This window comes from Neolamprologus multifasciatus, chromosome 5 (assembly GCF_963576455.1).
Source record: "Neolamprologus multifasciatus chromosome 5, fNeoMul1.2, whole genome shotgun sequence".
Lineage (NCBI taxonomy): Eukaryota > Metazoa > Chordata > Actinopteri > Cichliformes > Cichlidae > Neolamprologus > Neolamprologus multifasciatus.
In genome coordinates, this window is record NC_140443.1 from 8055594 (window position 1) to 8073281 (window position 17688).

Consider the following 17688-nt stretch of genomic DNA (forward strand, 5'->3'; position numbering starts at 1 on the left):
TGGTTAGCGCTGTCGCCTTCCAATAAGGTTATGTGTGTTATAATTTGTTGCTTTTTGCAGTCTTTTAACCTTCCATAGACTATTCAATGCTTCACTTATTCCACATTTTATCATGTTAGATTTTTATTACAAAATTGATTATATTCATTATTTACTTTTACACACAATACCCTTAACAAAAGTTAGCTTGAAATTCTTGCAAATGTATTAAAAATAAAATACAAAAATGTAACATCTACATGGGTATTCACAGCCTTTGTTCAAAACTTTGTTGAAGTAACAATTGCAGCCTTCAGGCTTTTTGAGCTACACCTATTTTGGAGCACTTTCTCCCTTTTAATTTTCAGAACTTCTCAAGCTCTGTCAGGTTGTATGGGGACGTTTCCAGAGATTGAGCATCTCTCTTTCCAGAGATGCTCAATCGAGTTCAAGTCTGGGCTCTGGCCAGGCCACTTAAGGACATTCACAGAATAGTACTGAAGCCACTCCTTTGTTATCTTGGCTGTGTGCTTGGGGTCATTGTCCTGTTGGAAGATGAACCTTCACCCCAGTCCAAGGTCCAGAGCACTCTGGAGTAGGTTATCATTAAAGATGTTTCTGAACATTGCTGCATTACTGTTTTCCTCGAGCCTGACAAAGCTCCCAGTTCTTCCCACCCAAAACATCACCACAGCATGATACTGCCACCACCATGCTTCACTGTAGCGGTTAGTGATGGGTAGATGATACCTCATGGGGTGTGTTGCATATTGCCCTTATTGTGTCTACACGTGTGACACTGTTGGTGTCTCGCTCAATAGCAACATCTGCAGGATTTAAATAGTCATTGCAGACCACCTGGACGAAGCGTGTAAAGAAAGACTGAACTACGTTAATTGATTCTGACATTTAGACATCACATGAATAATGAATGGTCCTGTTTAACCAGTTCATGATAAAATGCTGTGCAAAAAGTGTGAAAAAAGTATTTATATTTCAATTATTATTGATTGATTATAGCAAACAAATATGATTGATTGACTAATACACTATATCAAATGCTGTTGTTGGTTTTTTTGCAAGGAATTATAAATGAGAACCATGAAATGAAAGAGAAGTTTAGAAAATCTAAGTGCTTGTGATAGTGTGAGTGCTTGTATACTTGTATGTGAAGGCAGGGTTTACATATGTCTATTAAGCATGAGAAAGTTAAATTGGTCAAAATAATTAATAACAAATTTAAATGAGTCCTTCAGGAAAAAAAACTGGAACACAAATAACTCTGATGACAATTGAGCAAAAGTAGAAAAATGAAAGGGAAAAACATTTACCTAATTTGGTGCTAGGAGATCAAAATGATCTCAGTCTGGAGAAAATGTTCCTTTTCTCACTGGATAATAAATGTGGCAAAAAGAAACACACAAACTGCACTAAAGACAATCTTCTCTCTTCTCAACGTGAATGCAGATGAGTCAAAATTTTCACTTTCCAATAAACATAATTTGGTGCCTCACCGCTGTACGACACAGCAGCTGTATTGGTGATTTTACGTGATACATGCACCGATACCAATACATGGCTACAGGGCTTCAGGTCTTTGTTCTGGATACACACAACAGCGCTTCGGTATTGTTTGATACATAACTAGTAGGGACGATATTGGCCAGGTGACGAGTAGTGTCTGGTTTCCTCCAGGCATGACGCTTGTTATTCAGAGTTCAATTTTTGTCTCATTTGTTTCCCATGGCCTGAGAGTCTTTCAGGTAGGTACCTTTTGGCAAAGACCAGCTGTTATGTGCCTTTTATTGAGGTGTGGCTTTTGTCTGGCCACTCTACCATGCAGGTCTGATTGGTAGAGTGCTGTAGAAATGGTTGTCTATCTGGAAGGTTCTCCTCTCTCCGTATAGTCAGACATGAAGACAATAGGAGTACTGAAGGCTAGCTGGAGAACAAAAGAAAAGCCTTACAGTGTGTTGTATGTGAGACTGGATACTAAGGAAGGAGAAAAGGACTAATGACAGGTTAAACAGAGAGATCTAGCTGGAAATGATGTGCAGTAGGTCAAGGTAATTGAAGATAGACATGGAAATGTGCTAATGAGTGAAAAGAGTTTGCTGCAAAGAGGGAAGGAGTACTTTAAGGAACTAATAAATGAAGAAAATGAGAGATGATGGTAGATGGTGGACAGTTATGAAATCAGGGATTGCTAAGGGTAAGTAAGGAGGAAGTGAAGGCTGCTATGAAGAGAATTGAAGCCAAAAAGATGGTTAGTCCAGATGACCTATGTGGAGGAGGAGATGTCTATGAGAGAGAGCAGTGGACTTTTTAACCAGATTGTTTAACACACGCACTAAAATGGTTCGCAGCCGAGTGTGAAGCAGCAGGAATGAGGATCGGCACCTCCAAATCTGATGCCATGGTTCTCAGCCGGGAAAGGGTGGAGTGCCCACTCCAGGTCGGGGAAGAGTTCCTGCCCCAAGTGGAGGAGTTCAAGTATCTCGGGGTCCTGTTCGCGAGTGATGGGAGAAGGGAGCCGGAGATCAACAGATGGATTGGTGCTGTGGGTGCTGTGGCTGCAGTGATGCGGACGCTGGACCGGTTCGTCGTGGTGAAGAGGGAGTTGAGTGTAAAAGCGAAGCTCTCAATTTACTGGTCGATCTACGTCCCTACCCTCACCTATGGCCACGAGCTGTGTGACCGAAAGAACGAGATCGCAGATACAAGCGGCGGAAATGAGCTTCCTCCGAAGTGTGGCTGGCCTCTCCCTTAGAGATAGGGTGAGAAGTTCAGCCATCCGGGAGGGGCTCAGAGTAGAGCCGCTGCTCCTCCACATCGATAAACTGGAGGAGGTGGCTGGGGAGAGGGAGGTCTGGGCTTCTCTGCTTAGGCTGCTGCCCCTGCGACCCAGCCCCGGATAAAGTGGATGAAGATGGATGGATGGATGGATGGATGGATGGATGGATGGATGGATGGATGGATGGATGGATGGATGGATGTTTAACACAAACTGAGTGAGAGAAGGCCCAATGAATGGAGAAGTAGTGTTCTGGTACTGACTTTCAAGATCAGAGGGTGATATGCAGAACTGTAGTATCTGCAGAGAGATAAAGCTGGTGAGAAATACTACAAGGAACTCTGTAACATAAGCACAGAGTTGTTGAAGCTATGTTAAGAAAAGAGTTGACAGCAAGCAGCTTCTGTAAATAACCCTAAATGCCTTTTCAGTTTTCAGCGGCAGTCACGGGAGTTTGAAATGTGATGGTTTAACGGAACCTATGGAGATTTCTTTTGTCATTAGCAGCCCCCTTGATAGAGGCACAAGGTGTTGTTATGACATAAATATGGACATGTTTAGATGTTTTTGTGACAGAGGCTATATTTGTTAAATGTTACGTTGAAACTAGGGCTGGGTATCGTCACTGATTTCTAGAATCGATTCAATTCCGATTCACAAGGTCCAGAATCGATTCGATCCACGATTCGATTTAATTCGATTCGATTCGATTCACTTCGATTTGAATATGGGAAATTTTGACAGTCAGAAATATTATAATTCAGATTAGTACATTTACATATTTTTGTATCTATAAAAAGGAAGCTGACACATGCAAGACTTTATCAAAGGTGTGAGCATCACAGCAGATGCATTTGTGTCAAAGTAGCTGAAGATAAAACACAGAAACACATGAAGGTGATTTTTCCTGGCCTGGGATTTTATAAAAATATTCTGCAGTACATCAAAAACGAAAGAAAACCATTAATCAACATATGAACATTACCTCTGAAGTTACAGCGGTTTTATTAGAGACACGGCTTAGCGTTTTGCATTTTGCATAATTTTAAAAAGTTTAAATTTGTTCAGCATTGAACGGCAGAAATTAGGTTTTCTTTTCGGAAGTATATAAAACGGAAAGAAAAAAAAAGTCGGCCGATAGCGCTGTAAACAAAGGTAGACTTGTGCGTAACAAGCAAGCGAATAATGCAGAAAACAGTACAGAGAGAGAGAGAGAGAGAGCTGTGCCTCATGGTAGAAGCAAAACAGTAAAAGTAAGAGTGAATACATGACGATGTTTATGTGAAGCGTAGTTTGGATCTTCTTTTGCTGCTGGTTCGGTCAATATTGTTTGGAGAGACATCAAACTAACAGCTTTACAATCAGCGCATAAAGGGCGTGAACACAAAGCGCTGACCCGCCGACAGATCAGAATCAGCGGGCTGTCGGCTTTCAGCCCCGACTGTGAGAAATTCGACATCTAACTGATTCTGATCCGCGGGCTGCGCTGTGTGTTTAAGTCTTTGTGCAGAATCTGTGTTCCTGCTCTCATTTACTGTTTTAGCTGTTTGGTGGTTGTTGAAATTTTGTGAGATTTCACCAGAGATTCTGGCATTTCGGGCAAAATAAATTTGTATTAAAAAATCGATTCAGGATTTTAATGAATCGATTTTACGTAATCCAAGCCAGAATCGATTTTAATCGATAAATCGATTATAAAAACCCACCCCTAGTTGAAACGTACTTTGTGTTATAAGGTTTACGATTGTAAGAGTGTGGATTTTTTTTGCTTACACGCTGTTTCTATGTATACATCCCCAGCTCTTACGGTGAGATTGATGGTTTACTGCCATTTAACCTTCAAAACATCATCAGTAAAGTGTCATCCTTCATTGGGGGGGGGGGGGGGGGGGTTGCTACAGTTTCATACTGAGAAAGTATGAAGCCATTGTATGACACTGCGATCTTTAGTGAGAGTGGGCGCAGGTGGAATAGAGCCCGAAGAAATGCAGGCGTGCTTTGGAGAGAAGAGGAATGAAAGGTAGCTCATATTCCCATTGGAAGTGACCACAATGGATAGGATTCAAAATTAGTACATCAGAGGGACAGTTCAGGTTAAACAATTTGGAGAGGAAGCTGAAGAAGGACTGAGATGGACTGGACATGTACAGAGTAGCGATAGTGAATATAATAGACAGAGAATATTGAATATGGAGCTGCCTATGACAGTTAACAGATTTAACTACAATGGTCAGCTTTTAACCATGTGTTTTGCCCTATAATATAAATTTGTCTTTTGCCTACAGATGGATGATAGCGCAGAACAAAAAAGAATGTGTATCTACAACATAGAAAAAAAATTAATACACAGCTCCAATATAAGATTTGCACATTTTATCATTCTCTCGGCTCTTGAAGGAGGCGGTCGCACTTTCTCCCTCTCCCTTATCTTTCCTGCTTGGCTTCTCATGTCTTGTATAGTCTCGCTTATTCTCTAATCCTAAGAGAGTCTCCCAGACTTGTTCTCTAAAAACCTAAAGAAGAATTATGGATTTGATCAACTGGTCCCTTAACGGAAATGACATCCTCCTGGGCTTGGGAGAGCCCAATTGTCCTGCGGAGACGTTTGCTGCCGGATACTCAATGGTCGGTTGCGTCATGTGTCTGGCAACACTCTTGATGGAGGACATTGAACGACATCTACCAATTCAACAGCCAACAGAGTTCTGGCTGAATGGAGCTGGCTCGGACCTGGCTTATTGGATAACAACGAGCGGCTACAGCTGTTCAAAACCCCACAAGGCTGGCCAACATGATAGACGATAGGCATGGCTGTGAATACTCACACTGTGTTTTTTTTTAACGCAATATGGATGCGATCTTGGAGAAGCTCATGGCTCTGTTATATGGATAAGATCTTGTAGAAGAACAACGGGAATTGAGATGACCAGTGACGGACATTAGACCTATTGTAAAACTGGAAGCAGTTTGTTCGGACTAACCAAAACAACTACCATCTTCATCTCATGTGGCCCCCCTGGCGCCAGCTCAAGGCAAAAGCTGACGGGAATCACAAATTCTCCTTAGATAATAAGACTGTTTGTTGTGACTCTCTCCCCCCTCATTCATGGCCACCCGCGTCGACCGAAGATTGTTGACTTTTGCCTAACTGGGTGATGGGACACCTTCTCTTGGCTGAACACGGAACACACACACATACGCATGTACACTGACACAGACCTACGCTCACCCCTCACCCCTTCCAAACGCCTTTGAAGCTTAGTCTTCTATGTTGTGAGATGTGATGATTCATGTGCTATGTGCTGAGGTGGGTTTTTTTTCTGTTCACAAACTGATCTCCATGTTGAAGCTCAGCCTGGGAGGAGTTATTTTTTTTCTCCTTGTCTTTCCTCATGTTGTGCATTTTCTATGGTTTCGGTGGTCACTGCTTGTGTGGTCGACCGGCCAGTGCTACCTAGCCTGACCTGTCATGTTTGTGTATTGTATGTATGGTTGGCAAGGTATCATCTATCTTAATTGCCCCATGGGGATAGATAGTCTTTTTGACTTGACTTGATATCTAATATTATTCAGGCAATTAAGCATTTCACATGAACTGTTCACATTGTTGTGAGTAACAATTTTGCTGAACCTATCAGCTGCCAGTCAGGCTGCAGAGTGCTGCCTGCTGTGGCTTTCACATTTTGTGTTACCGTGCAATTTTTATTAATTTAAATTTTTGTCATTTTAACCTTTATTTCTGTGATATTCGGATATGTGTATTTCCCTTACTTTCTCCATATTTTCTCCTTATTGCCCGAGTCTTTATAGAGCATTAGCGCACCAATTTCTCCAGATTTTGTTTCACTTGACTTATTTACCACCTGACTTATTGGATATAAAAACATCTATGTTTCATTTTACGCTATCGTTTGTTTTGTGGTGTCGCAAAATAAACTCTTTACGGCAATATTTTTTCATCATTTTGATGGTCACTCTAGTGGATATATTAATTTCTTAAAGTTCTCTTATTCTTTTATATTTTATATAACCACACTACTGACTGACAACCACCTGTTTTTATGCGTTGTGGTTAGCAACAAGGATGGTAACAGCATCGCGTGTCCGCTTGTTTATGTTCCACATAAACCTTTCACAATAAAGCTCAAGATCCTGTTGAGACTTTTCAAAATAAACTGAATCACGTGAAAGAGCAGATTATTTGAATGAGAAGTAAAAAAGAGCCGCTGGGTGCTAAAAAATAAACCTTAGACTCAAACGTTAGAACAGGCTTTTCCCCGCAGCACGCCGTGTAATAAATACTCATTACTCACAAAGAAAACGGCGGCCGTTACAACTTATGTCTAAAAATGTATCGTTTCATGCATCGGTTAAAACACTCGACTCCAGGTACACGACGCCCAGCTGGAAACACTTCACGCAAGTCGATTCACAGAATTTAGAGAAAATGTTAAATTTTTGTGATTGATATCGTTATCGACAATAGAATTCTTATATCGGGATATGAGATTTTGGTGCACAGCCCTAGCTGTGCCATTGCATTTACTCCTTAGATTTTTTGTTTGTGTCATAATACTTACACATTTTTGCTGTAGCAGTTTTTAAATGGTTGAAATATATTCATTTTACTGGTTTAATATAGTCTGAGCGCCTTTTCAACTGATTACATGGTTTTTGGCTTAAAGAACTTCACGTCCCACAATTGAGCGCGGCCAAGGAAGCCTAAGTCCGGAAACAAGCAAGGTTTTCCAAAATAAAAGTACTTTTACAAAATGTAATTTTTGGGATATTTAAAATGAAATCGGTGAAACAAAGCATTTATACCAGCAATTATTTTATTTTAAATACACACGAATGAGATATTTCCTCTCGCTAAAATAGTAATACTGATGTTCTGGTTTTATTTTGAGGTAAAAAAAAAAATAAAACCGGAGGTCATAACCATTATTTTTTTCCTTCTGACTTTACATAGACAGGAAACCCACGCAGCAATGTAAAACGTTGAATGCCGTTAAAGTCTGTTCACTTCGTGAGATGCCGACCGACAGACAATGTGCTGTCTTCATTATTATTACTTAGGGTAACAGTGATCGTGAGCTAGTACGGCAGCAGGAAGTGTTTTGTACACATTTACGACGCATCTCTGCATGAACGGCCCAGTTAACTTCAGCTGACGTCAACAGACTCGAGGTGAGTTAAACCAATTAATAAAACATAATATAAAAACCGGCAACAGGTTAACGGAAACTAGACCCAGCTTCACTTCTACAGACTAGCTAAACGAATATTTGGAACTTACTAGCCGTTATTTACGCTCACTAGTTAACCACGCCTACCTACCAGCGATTAACACTTTGACTGTTATACTACATTGTATCAAATTTCCACTAATGAAGCATTCCTAGTGTAGCAGTGGAAGTACCGAGGTATCTAAAATGTTATCTTCTTGAGTGTTCCGGGAATATTATCTGCTTTTCCTGCCATAACACCGAGAACAACCTGCATTTCTTCACTGATTCTGCATTAAACAGACTTTGAATGATTTGGCCACATTTGAGTTTTAATAGAAACACTTAAGCTGTTATCTGGCTACGATAGGTAATTATTGTGAGTTTACTGCTTTGTGGTTGGTGTAGAACCCCTGCCCTCTTCCTTGTTCAACCTTTTTTCTAATGCTAGTCTTTAAATAGCAAGGACATTGTATATTTTATTTATTCTACACTGCTTGGCCACCAAAAAAAAGGTCACACAGTCTAATATTTCGTTGGACCGCCTTTAGCTTTGATTAGGCACCCTGTGGCATTGTTTTGATAAGCTTCTGCAATGTCAAAAGATTTATTTCCATCCAGTGTTGCATTATTTTTCTCATTAATTCTCAGTGGGGTTAAGGTCAGGATTCTGTGGTGGCGAATCCTTTTGTCAAAATGATGTCTCATGCTCCCAGAACCACTCTTTCGCAATTTGAGCCCGATGAATCCTTGCATTGTCATCCTGGAATATGCCCGCTTCCTCAGGGAAGAAAAAACCCATTGATGGAATAACCTGGTCATTCAGTATAGTAAGGTACTCAGCTGACCATTCTTGGAGCAAATACTTTCGCTGAACCTAGACCTGACCAACTGCAGCAACCCCAGATCATAGCACTGCCCCCATACGCTTGTACAGTAGGCACTAGGCATGATAAGTGCATCACTTCATCTACCTCTCTTCTTACCCTGATACGCCCCTCGCTCCGCAACAGGGTAAATCTGGACTCATCAGACCACATGACCTTCTTCCATTGCTCCCGAGTCAGAATCTTTATGTTTCCTAGCAAATTGAAGTGCGTGTGAAAATGCTCTTGCTTTCACTATTAAACCTAGCCCTGAGTTCTACTATTGTTTTTCTTCCATTTGAATTCGCCAGACGTTTAAGTGATCACCGATTACGATCATTCAGGATTTTTTTTCCGGCCACATTTCTTCCTCGAAGATGATAGGTTCCCACTATCCTTCCACTTTTTAATAATGCATTGGACAGTTCTTAACCCAATTTTAGTAGTTTCTGCGATCTTCTTAGACGTTTACTCTGCTTGATGCATGCAAATGATTTGACCCTTCTCAAACACACTAACATCTTTTCCACGACCACGAGATGTCTTTCGACATGGTTGTTTATGAAATAAGAAGCAACTCCTTGCACCAGTTGGGGTTTAATAACTTGTTGCCAGCTGAAAGTTAATCGCCCATGCAGTAATTGTCCAATTGGAGGCTCTTACCTATTTGCTTAGTTATATCCAGGTGGCGACTTTTTTTGGCCACGCAGTTTATAAGCTTCTACTATCATGTTTTGTGTGGGCTAAAGCAATGATGCTTCTGACCCTTTGATTCTTTCACTGCATTGCTGCTTCCCCCTTTTCTCTCTAGCTATGTCAGCAATGGGAAGGCAAGTTGTACTCCAACTTTGTCTCCTTTAAAAAGAAAAAGAAAAAAATCTGCAAAATGTGCCTAACATGTGACATAGTAAGTTCTGCCTAGGTCAGCTTTTAATCATGTGTGTTGCCCTATATTATACATTTGTCTTTAGCCTACAGATGGATGATAGTGCAGGAAGAAAGAATATGTATCTACAACATAAAAAAATAAATAATACACAGCTGCAAAAACACATGTGCACATTTTATCAATATGTAATATTAAACAGCCAGTTGAGCATTTCACATGAACTGTTCAAACTGTTTACACTGTTGTCAGTAACAATTTTGCTGAACGTGTCAGCTGCCAGTCAGGCTGCAGTGTGCTGTGTTTTCACATTTTGTGCTTACCAAGCAGTTTTTTTTTTAATTAATTTTCATTTTTGTCACTTCAACCTTTATTTCTGTGATATTCAGATATGTGCACATCCCCTTCTTATCCAGATTTTTTTTTCCTTATTGCCTGTGTATTTATAGGGTGTATTAGCACACCCAGATGTTCAGCTAACTACATCGGCAGTAAAGCTCAGGCAATATCTAACAACTGTTCTTATGTGACACTTTAGGATCCATCCTAGTCACCTCACGTGAGCCGACATTCCTGATTTGAAGCTTCACTGATACGCCAACATGTCTAACATGGACTCTGTCAGAGTGCGGGTCTTCTCTCTGAACTGCTGGTCAGTGGCTGTGGTTTGTGGAGATTCTTAATGCAATGCTGTGATACACCCATTAAAAAATAAGTCATGCTCCACGCGCTTTATTTTTGCAGGGGGATCCGATATCTAAGCAAATACTGTCCACAGCGCTATGCCATGATTGGTGAAATGTTGTGTAAGGAACAGCATGATATTGTGTTACTGCAAGAGGTAGGTGGAAACCAGCTTACAAAACAGTTGATTGCAGACTCACTGTTCTGATAAAAACAGGGACTCTGCAGGTCGTACATAATGTGTTGGGAAACTACATGTTTTTGTTTTTTTTTTAATTTCTCATCTGTACACCGCCACAGTGGATTTTAAATAAAATATTCAATATGTGATTGATGTACAGGAATTGCACCTATTTTTATACATAGTCTCCCATTTTCAGAGGCACCGCCTCGGACTGACTGGGCTGTTGAAGAATATCTAATTTCTTTGCCTCAGAAACTCTTGTTTGCTTTTGCAGCATCCTTTGTGATCAGTTTAACAGCTTTTGTCTGAATCTGAGCAGAATACAACCCTATAAACCTTAGAATTCAGAGTGCTAATTCTTTTAGCAGTCACGTTATCAATATGGCAGCCATATATGCCATAGCATTGCCTCCACCTTGTTTGACAGAACATATTCTATGTTTTGGATCATGAGCTGTTCCTTTCCTTCTCCATACTTTTGACTTGCAGTCATCATGGCACAAGTTAATCTTGGGTTCATCTGTCCAAAGAATTTTTTCCAGAATTATGCAGGCTCCTGTAGACATTTTCTGACTAAGTCTAATCTGGTCTTTCTCTAATCTTGTGTAATCAACAATTGCTCGTTGTGCAGCTAGTTTCTATTCATGACCTTGATAATGATACCTCTGCCTCCTCAAGACTTGTTTTGGTACTGCTGAGCTGGCCAGTGTATTCTTTCTTTTTAAAATGATATCATATTGTTGATTTTGCTACACCTGTATGTTTTGCTGTCCTGCCCATTGGTTTGTTTTGGTTTCACCCTCCTTCACTTGCATTGAAAACTCTTGAGTTCCAATGAAAACATACAAGATTTAAATTTCAAAGCTTGGACTCAATTCCAAATCTTTTATCTGCTTCATTTGTTGTGAATCAAAAAGGGAACACGCCTCAACTTCCCATAGTTAAAGTCTACACTTCAGTCTCATCTGGACTGATTTAAAATTACAAGGAGTCCCTAACAAATTCTAGGCTGCAGTGCAATGAAAGTAATTTGACCCTAAGTTATAAATTAAAATTAGACATGGGTAAATCCTCGTAATAATGTGTGGTATTCAACTTTCTGAGTGACATGCAAATGTTTTTACAGGTGTGGAGTGAGAAAGACTATCTCTTCTTGAAAAAGAAACTTGCTTCTTGTCACCCTCACTCTCATTACTTCAGAAGGTAATGTTTCTGCCGTCTCACACAAAAGCTCACTGTGAAATAGTTTCTCTAATTTTTAACCTCGTACATCTCAGTCTGAGATTAAAGGTCGTGATTGGTCATATCTTCAAAAGGCCATAATGTCTTTATCTCTGTAAAATGCGCTTGCGTAACATTTATGTGTTTGAGAAGTTCACTGAAACTATCAAGGGTTCACTTTTTCTCCTTAATTCTTCCTTGACCTCCATACCAAAGAACAAGACTGTGATTAAGCTAAGGTTCTACCTTTCTAATCCCCTCTGTAGCTCACAAAAATGTCAACTCTAATAGATAAGTTCTCACATCTGTTGCAGATACTACTGATTTGTACTTAGACTAAGATAATGTCGAACTACACGGAAACCAAGTATATGAGTCATTATTTATAACTTTTTGTCACATGTTTCTTTTGCAGTGGCGTCATAGGCAGTGGACTGGCCATTTTCTCCAAACACAGAATCCGTGACACATTTCTTTATCGCTACTCACTGAATGGTTATCCTTACATGGTAAGTCTGGAGAGCTGGAGATGGAGAAAACAGTATCTTGTACTCGTGTTTATCAACAAATAAAAAATCTTCTGTAAGAGTTGCACCGTTAAAATTCACCAAAGTAAAACACTGCGTCAACAATAGTAAAATTACTTGTTTATGCTAAAAGGCTTTAACTGTATTAAATATATTGTGAAATTGTCATTGATGTATAAATGTGTGAACAGACTTTTTGAGTAGACATTAGGGGAGTAGCTCATTTTAATTACTGTATTCACATACTTCGAAAATAGTTTTTTTGTTAGCAGTAATTTTAGTTGTTTTTCTTTTGCTATTACTCTATGTGAGAATGCACAACTTTAAGAAATAAATTAAACATGCAGCATAACCAGGAGCAACAAATTTTAGATAAATACCAAACTAAAAATAGCTGTTTTTCTAGGATTGTAGTTAAGTATATTTAACAAAGAATTCAATTTTTTGGCAAAGCCCTGATAGCACGACAGTATTAGTGTCAACTTTTTTTTCCCTGCATTGGCTTTATGCAAAATTATCTGTACTCCTCATATCACCCTTCGTTTTCACTGTTTATTCACAGTTGTTATTTTCCTTATTAATTAGGCTCACCATGGAGACTGGTTTGGTGGTAAAGCTGTTGGCATGGCTATCCTAAACCTCGGCAGCCTGACTGCAAATGTCTATGTCACTCATGTAAGGTTTCATAACAGCAGTTTTCAGCCCTACCTGTATATGATTTTCTATTATTCACCAATGTGCTGTTGTCCTTGTGTACTGATTTTAGCTGCATGCAGAGTACTCCCGAGAGAAGGACTCTTATCTACCTCACAGAGTGGTTCAGGCCTGGGAGCTGCAGCAGTTCATTCGGTGCATTTGCTTGTTTCTTTATATTTGTTTACATATTTACTAAAATGTTTAAAGTAACATTACAAGTAACATTTATCTAATTTGTAGAATACAATGACTAACATGTTTGTTTGTTTGTTTGTTTTTCTGTGCTTCTTAGCCACACCTCTGCTGGTGCAGATGTGGTCATTGTTGGTGGTGACCTCAACATGCACCCTCAGGACCTTGGGAACAGACTACTGAGGGCTTACACTGGACTGCAAGACTCTTATTTAGAAACAGCTAAATTTGATGTATGTAGAAGTATTAATCTGTATTCAAACAGTGAGTGCAGTAATGAAATCAAGTGCCTGTTTTTATTTATGTAGATTCTTGCAGATTTTAGTGCGTTTAAATTTACATCACTTCAAGTTGAAATACGAGGCACAGTGGCAGTCATAGAGTTGCCATGCATGCAGTTATGCAGGCTCTAACACATTTATTTTGATGCAAAAGGAAGTTGGACCATAAAGTCTTGGCTTTTCATTGTGGTTCTTAAAGCTGCACAGATTGGCTCAAAAGTAGCTTTGCTACTGTGTCATTGTGGTCTCATATCTTAAGGTCTGAGCTGCAAAGTAAAATGGTATTATTCAAGAAATGCCAGGGTTGTAAACGTAGAAGCAGCTTTCTGTTACACTTTGGTTTTATGTAAATTGAATTTAAGTAAGTTTTTTTTTCTTGCAGGGATGTGAGAATGGTATGACTCTTATAGCAGACAACCCTTTTATTAGTAAAAAGGAGCTTGTACCCTTTGAGAAGGGGATTCGAATCGACTACATATTATTTAAGGTGAGTGAAAGCAGCATGTCATCTGATGATTTTTATAAAGCCATGTAACTGCTAAAGCATGATTGCCCTCTTGTTATTCCCAGGGTTCTTCAAAAGCCGACGTCCATTGTGATTCCATGTCCACTACCAAAGGCTCCGTTCCCAACCATCCTTTCCCATACTCCGACCATGAAGCTCTCACTGCTGAACTGAGGCTGGAGCCGCACACTCCGGCTGAAACAGGAAGTGACAGAAAATTGAAGAATAAGGACTCTACTACAGGTATCTGCACACTCCATGCCAGCAGGTTGTCTCGTGTAAAGGTGATTGATTGTCCAATTACTTTGGTATAAATTATTCAATGAAAAACCCATTTTGATTTCTCCACTTTTACCTATCAGAGCAATTTTAATTTGTCAGACAAGAAAGAAAAAGAAATAACAGCCCTACTGAAGCTCTGTAGCCAGGCTGTATTGCCAGCTTTAAGTATATGCTGGTGTTTTGTTTTGTTTTCTGGCTGCTCTTCCAAAAGGACTATTCCAGGCCACATGTTGTAATTTCATCCATGGTTAAATAGTGCCAGGAACAGTGGGTTAAATAACATGGAGCACAGTGAATATTTAATGTTCTGTTGTAACAATAATCCTGTCCAGTATAGAGCTTGACTCTTCAACACTTTCTGCAGTGCTTTACTGTCCAGCTTTGTACTGGTATAAAGGCTCCACTCTTTCTCTTGTCTCTCTTTCATGGACTTAGGGAAACTGGCTGAACTGGTTGACATTATGACTGAGGCCCGCACTGAAGTCAAAGTGGGCTTGCACTGTGCTGAGAGGATGCGCTACACAGCAGCACGCACTGGAGTGATGGGGCTGGCTCTGCTGTTCCTGGAGCTGGTCATCGCCGCGGTGCCCTACTTAGCTCTGGGAGCAGAACAGCCTTTCCCTCGTACCTCCTTCTACCTGCTGGCTGTGCTGTGCTTTGCTATTCTGCTGACCACCTCCATGTTGTACATCTTTTACACAATGGAGCTGAAATCACTCCAGGGGGCTGAAGACCAGATGAGGCTGGGTATAGGTAGTCTGCAAGAGAAGCTTAAGGGCTTTTGTCTAGCTCAACTTCATAATCCCTCAGGAAGGCCCCCAGAGGTTCAGGAGCCCGGTGCCTTTGAGCCAGAGGAGTAATGCAGAGGCCAAGAATGTCAAAGTGGAAAAGGCGACTTTGAAGTCACTTTTATAGTGAACATGTGAGGAGCTTTGCTCCCCTGAATATTTTAGATTTGGAGATTTATATTCATAATGCAGAATCAATCATAATTGAAATGCTTCTCTGAAAGTAGTGCAGGGCACATGCATTGACATTATATACTTTTATATAGAGATCTGTAGGCTTTTATTACACCTAGATTTCACTTGATGTACCTAGAATATACAAATGTACTGTAATGCTTCTGTGCTGTTATGCTGAAGGTCATTAAGTCTGACCATTTGTGTTTTTTAGCCTCAGGTCCGATTTGCATTCCACCCACCAGTAGATTCACCGGGACCATTTTTTTCTGTTTTTATTTTAATGCTTCCCTTTTTTGAGTTTAATAATTAACTGCACAGAGATTATGGTTCCAGGTTGAGTTTAACAGTGTCTTTAATGTGTTAAATACATGAAGAATGTAGCTCTGTGGTTTCCATTGCAATAGAAGACACAGACACTCCACATGTAGGAGGTTTACATTTCAGTCAGTAATATTTTTCCTCTACAACAGCACTTGTCAGGATCCTTTGTACTGTAGATCAGCGGTCTCCAACCTTTTTTGCGCCACGGACCGGTTTATGCCCGACAATATTTTCACGGACCGGCTTTTAAGGTGTCACGGATAAATACAACAAAATAAAACTAGTACCGGTACCGAAAAAAAGAAAATTTATTCCTTACACACGTGAAAAGACCAAGGAAAACCTACTAAACGATAAAAACGATAACAAAATAACGCTGAAAACTGATTAAAAACCCTGAAAACTATACATTTCACACCTGAGCCTCAACGCTCGCGGCCCGGTACCAAACGACTCACAGACCGGTACCGGTCCGAGGCCCGGGGGTTGGGGACCGCTGCTGTAGATAAAGGAAACAAGTCTGTATGCACGTATCATTTGTCATGCTCTCTGTTATAGTGTCTTAATCTTAAAGACAATCTACTCTCCTCTCATATGTTCAAGTATAGAGTGAAAATACTGAAAATGTTCTGCTCTTGACTTTGACCTCATTTGGTCACATTTTTACAAAGCACAATATACCATAGAAAATAAAAACAATACACCAGTTAGTGTGCAGTGCACTTTGTTGATTAACCTGGTGAACCACTTCCCTATAGTTTTGCTAGGAGATTGCTTAATATGTTACATTGCTAAAATACCATGTTGTAACTCAAGAGTTTGAACGTTTACTCTCACCTCAGTGAAGAAGAAGCACTTCGCAGTTCTTAAGTTCATTATGATTTATAGAATTTCAGATACTTGATGTTCATTCCAACTGGAAGCTGTGATGGGCATGATCATGAAAGCAATAATAAAGACTTTATGCACATGCTTATGAACTGCTGTGGCTCTATGTAGACCTGACAAGTCGTCAGGAGATGGCGTCTGAAATTTCAAACTATAGTTTGTATTCTCTGAGATTCACATATTCACCACTAGAGAGCAGTCAAAGTACAGTACCAGAACAGGTCTTTCTCTAAGTATGTCATTGATTTAAAAAAAAAAAAAAACAGCCTTCACAATATTAAATATACCAGACAACGGCTGTGAGAACAACAAAGCCAGTGAGAACATAAGAAGCCGACAACCTAACAAGATAGATTAGGTGCCAGCTCACACCTTTAGCATGCACAGTAGACAAGCTCAGACATGGGTGTGGTGCATTCAAATGCCCTCCCCCCCACTGCAAATATGAATAATACATTAACTGCACACAAGGTAGAAGTTTCAAAGTCGAAACACAAATATGGCATATACAACTGCATATGCAAATGTTTAAGACGCGCTGACCTGTAAGGTGTTGTACACCTGTGCAACTTTGATTAAAACTGCATGTTTGGAAGTTATTCTGTTGCACTTTCCAAAATCTAATTAATAACCTTCCATAAATGATATAGGTATACAAAGCCTGGCGTTTGTAAAATGGAAAAAGGATACTGGTAATGTAAATGATAGTCTCAAAAGGCTATTTAAAGACTTTTGTTGTGCAAAAGGAACTTTTATTGTAAATTTTAGCAAACAAGTAAGTAGCACCTTACCAGTTGTGCTTTTTTCTTGTGCGTTATTATTAGTCAAGTTATATTATCCTGTTATGGGACATATTGCACACAATATAAGTCAACAAAGTCAACTGTTTTGTTTAATACTTTTATTTCTTTTGCAGCATGCTGTAGAAATTGCAGCCTTTTCCGACTTTCTCTGTGCTCAAGGAGGAGGAAAAAGAGCGTGTGAACAGGTCTAAACATGGGTTGACCTCACTTAACACTTTCTTTTTCCTTCTCCTTATTTGCTTGACTTTAGTTGGCAACAAAAGTCTTGTTTCCATGACACAAACAACACAACATTTAATCACTCAGTTATTCAATCCGTTTTTACTCCTGTGATTGTTTTTAAGCAGATATCTTTTGAGTGAGTGCCTATTGACCTTTTCAGTTCA

General features: G+C 39.8%; 1 protein-coding gene across 1 annotated transcript; it reads left to right on the top strand.

Annotated features, from left to right (window-relative positions):
- The first annotated feature begins 7711 nt into the window (after window positions 1–7711).
- smpd2b (sphingomyelin phosphodiesterase 2b) lies at window positions 7712–16583 on the top strand. Its single transcript, XM_085161370.1, has 11 exons — window positions 7712–7963; window positions 10292–10405; window positions 10498–10594; window positions 11748–11824; window positions 12258–12351; window positions 12955–13044; window positions 13136–13218; window positions 13358–13490; window positions 13921–14025; window positions 14109–14286; window positions 14761–16583. The coding sequence occupies exons 2-11, from the start codon at window positions 10356–10358 to the stop codon at window positions 15183–15185; spliced, it is 1332 nt and encodes a 443-aa protein (XP_085017496.1). The 5' UTR covers window positions 7712–7963; window positions 10292–10355; the 3' UTR covers window positions 15186–16583.
- Window positions 16584–17688: the final 1105 nt, after the last annotated feature.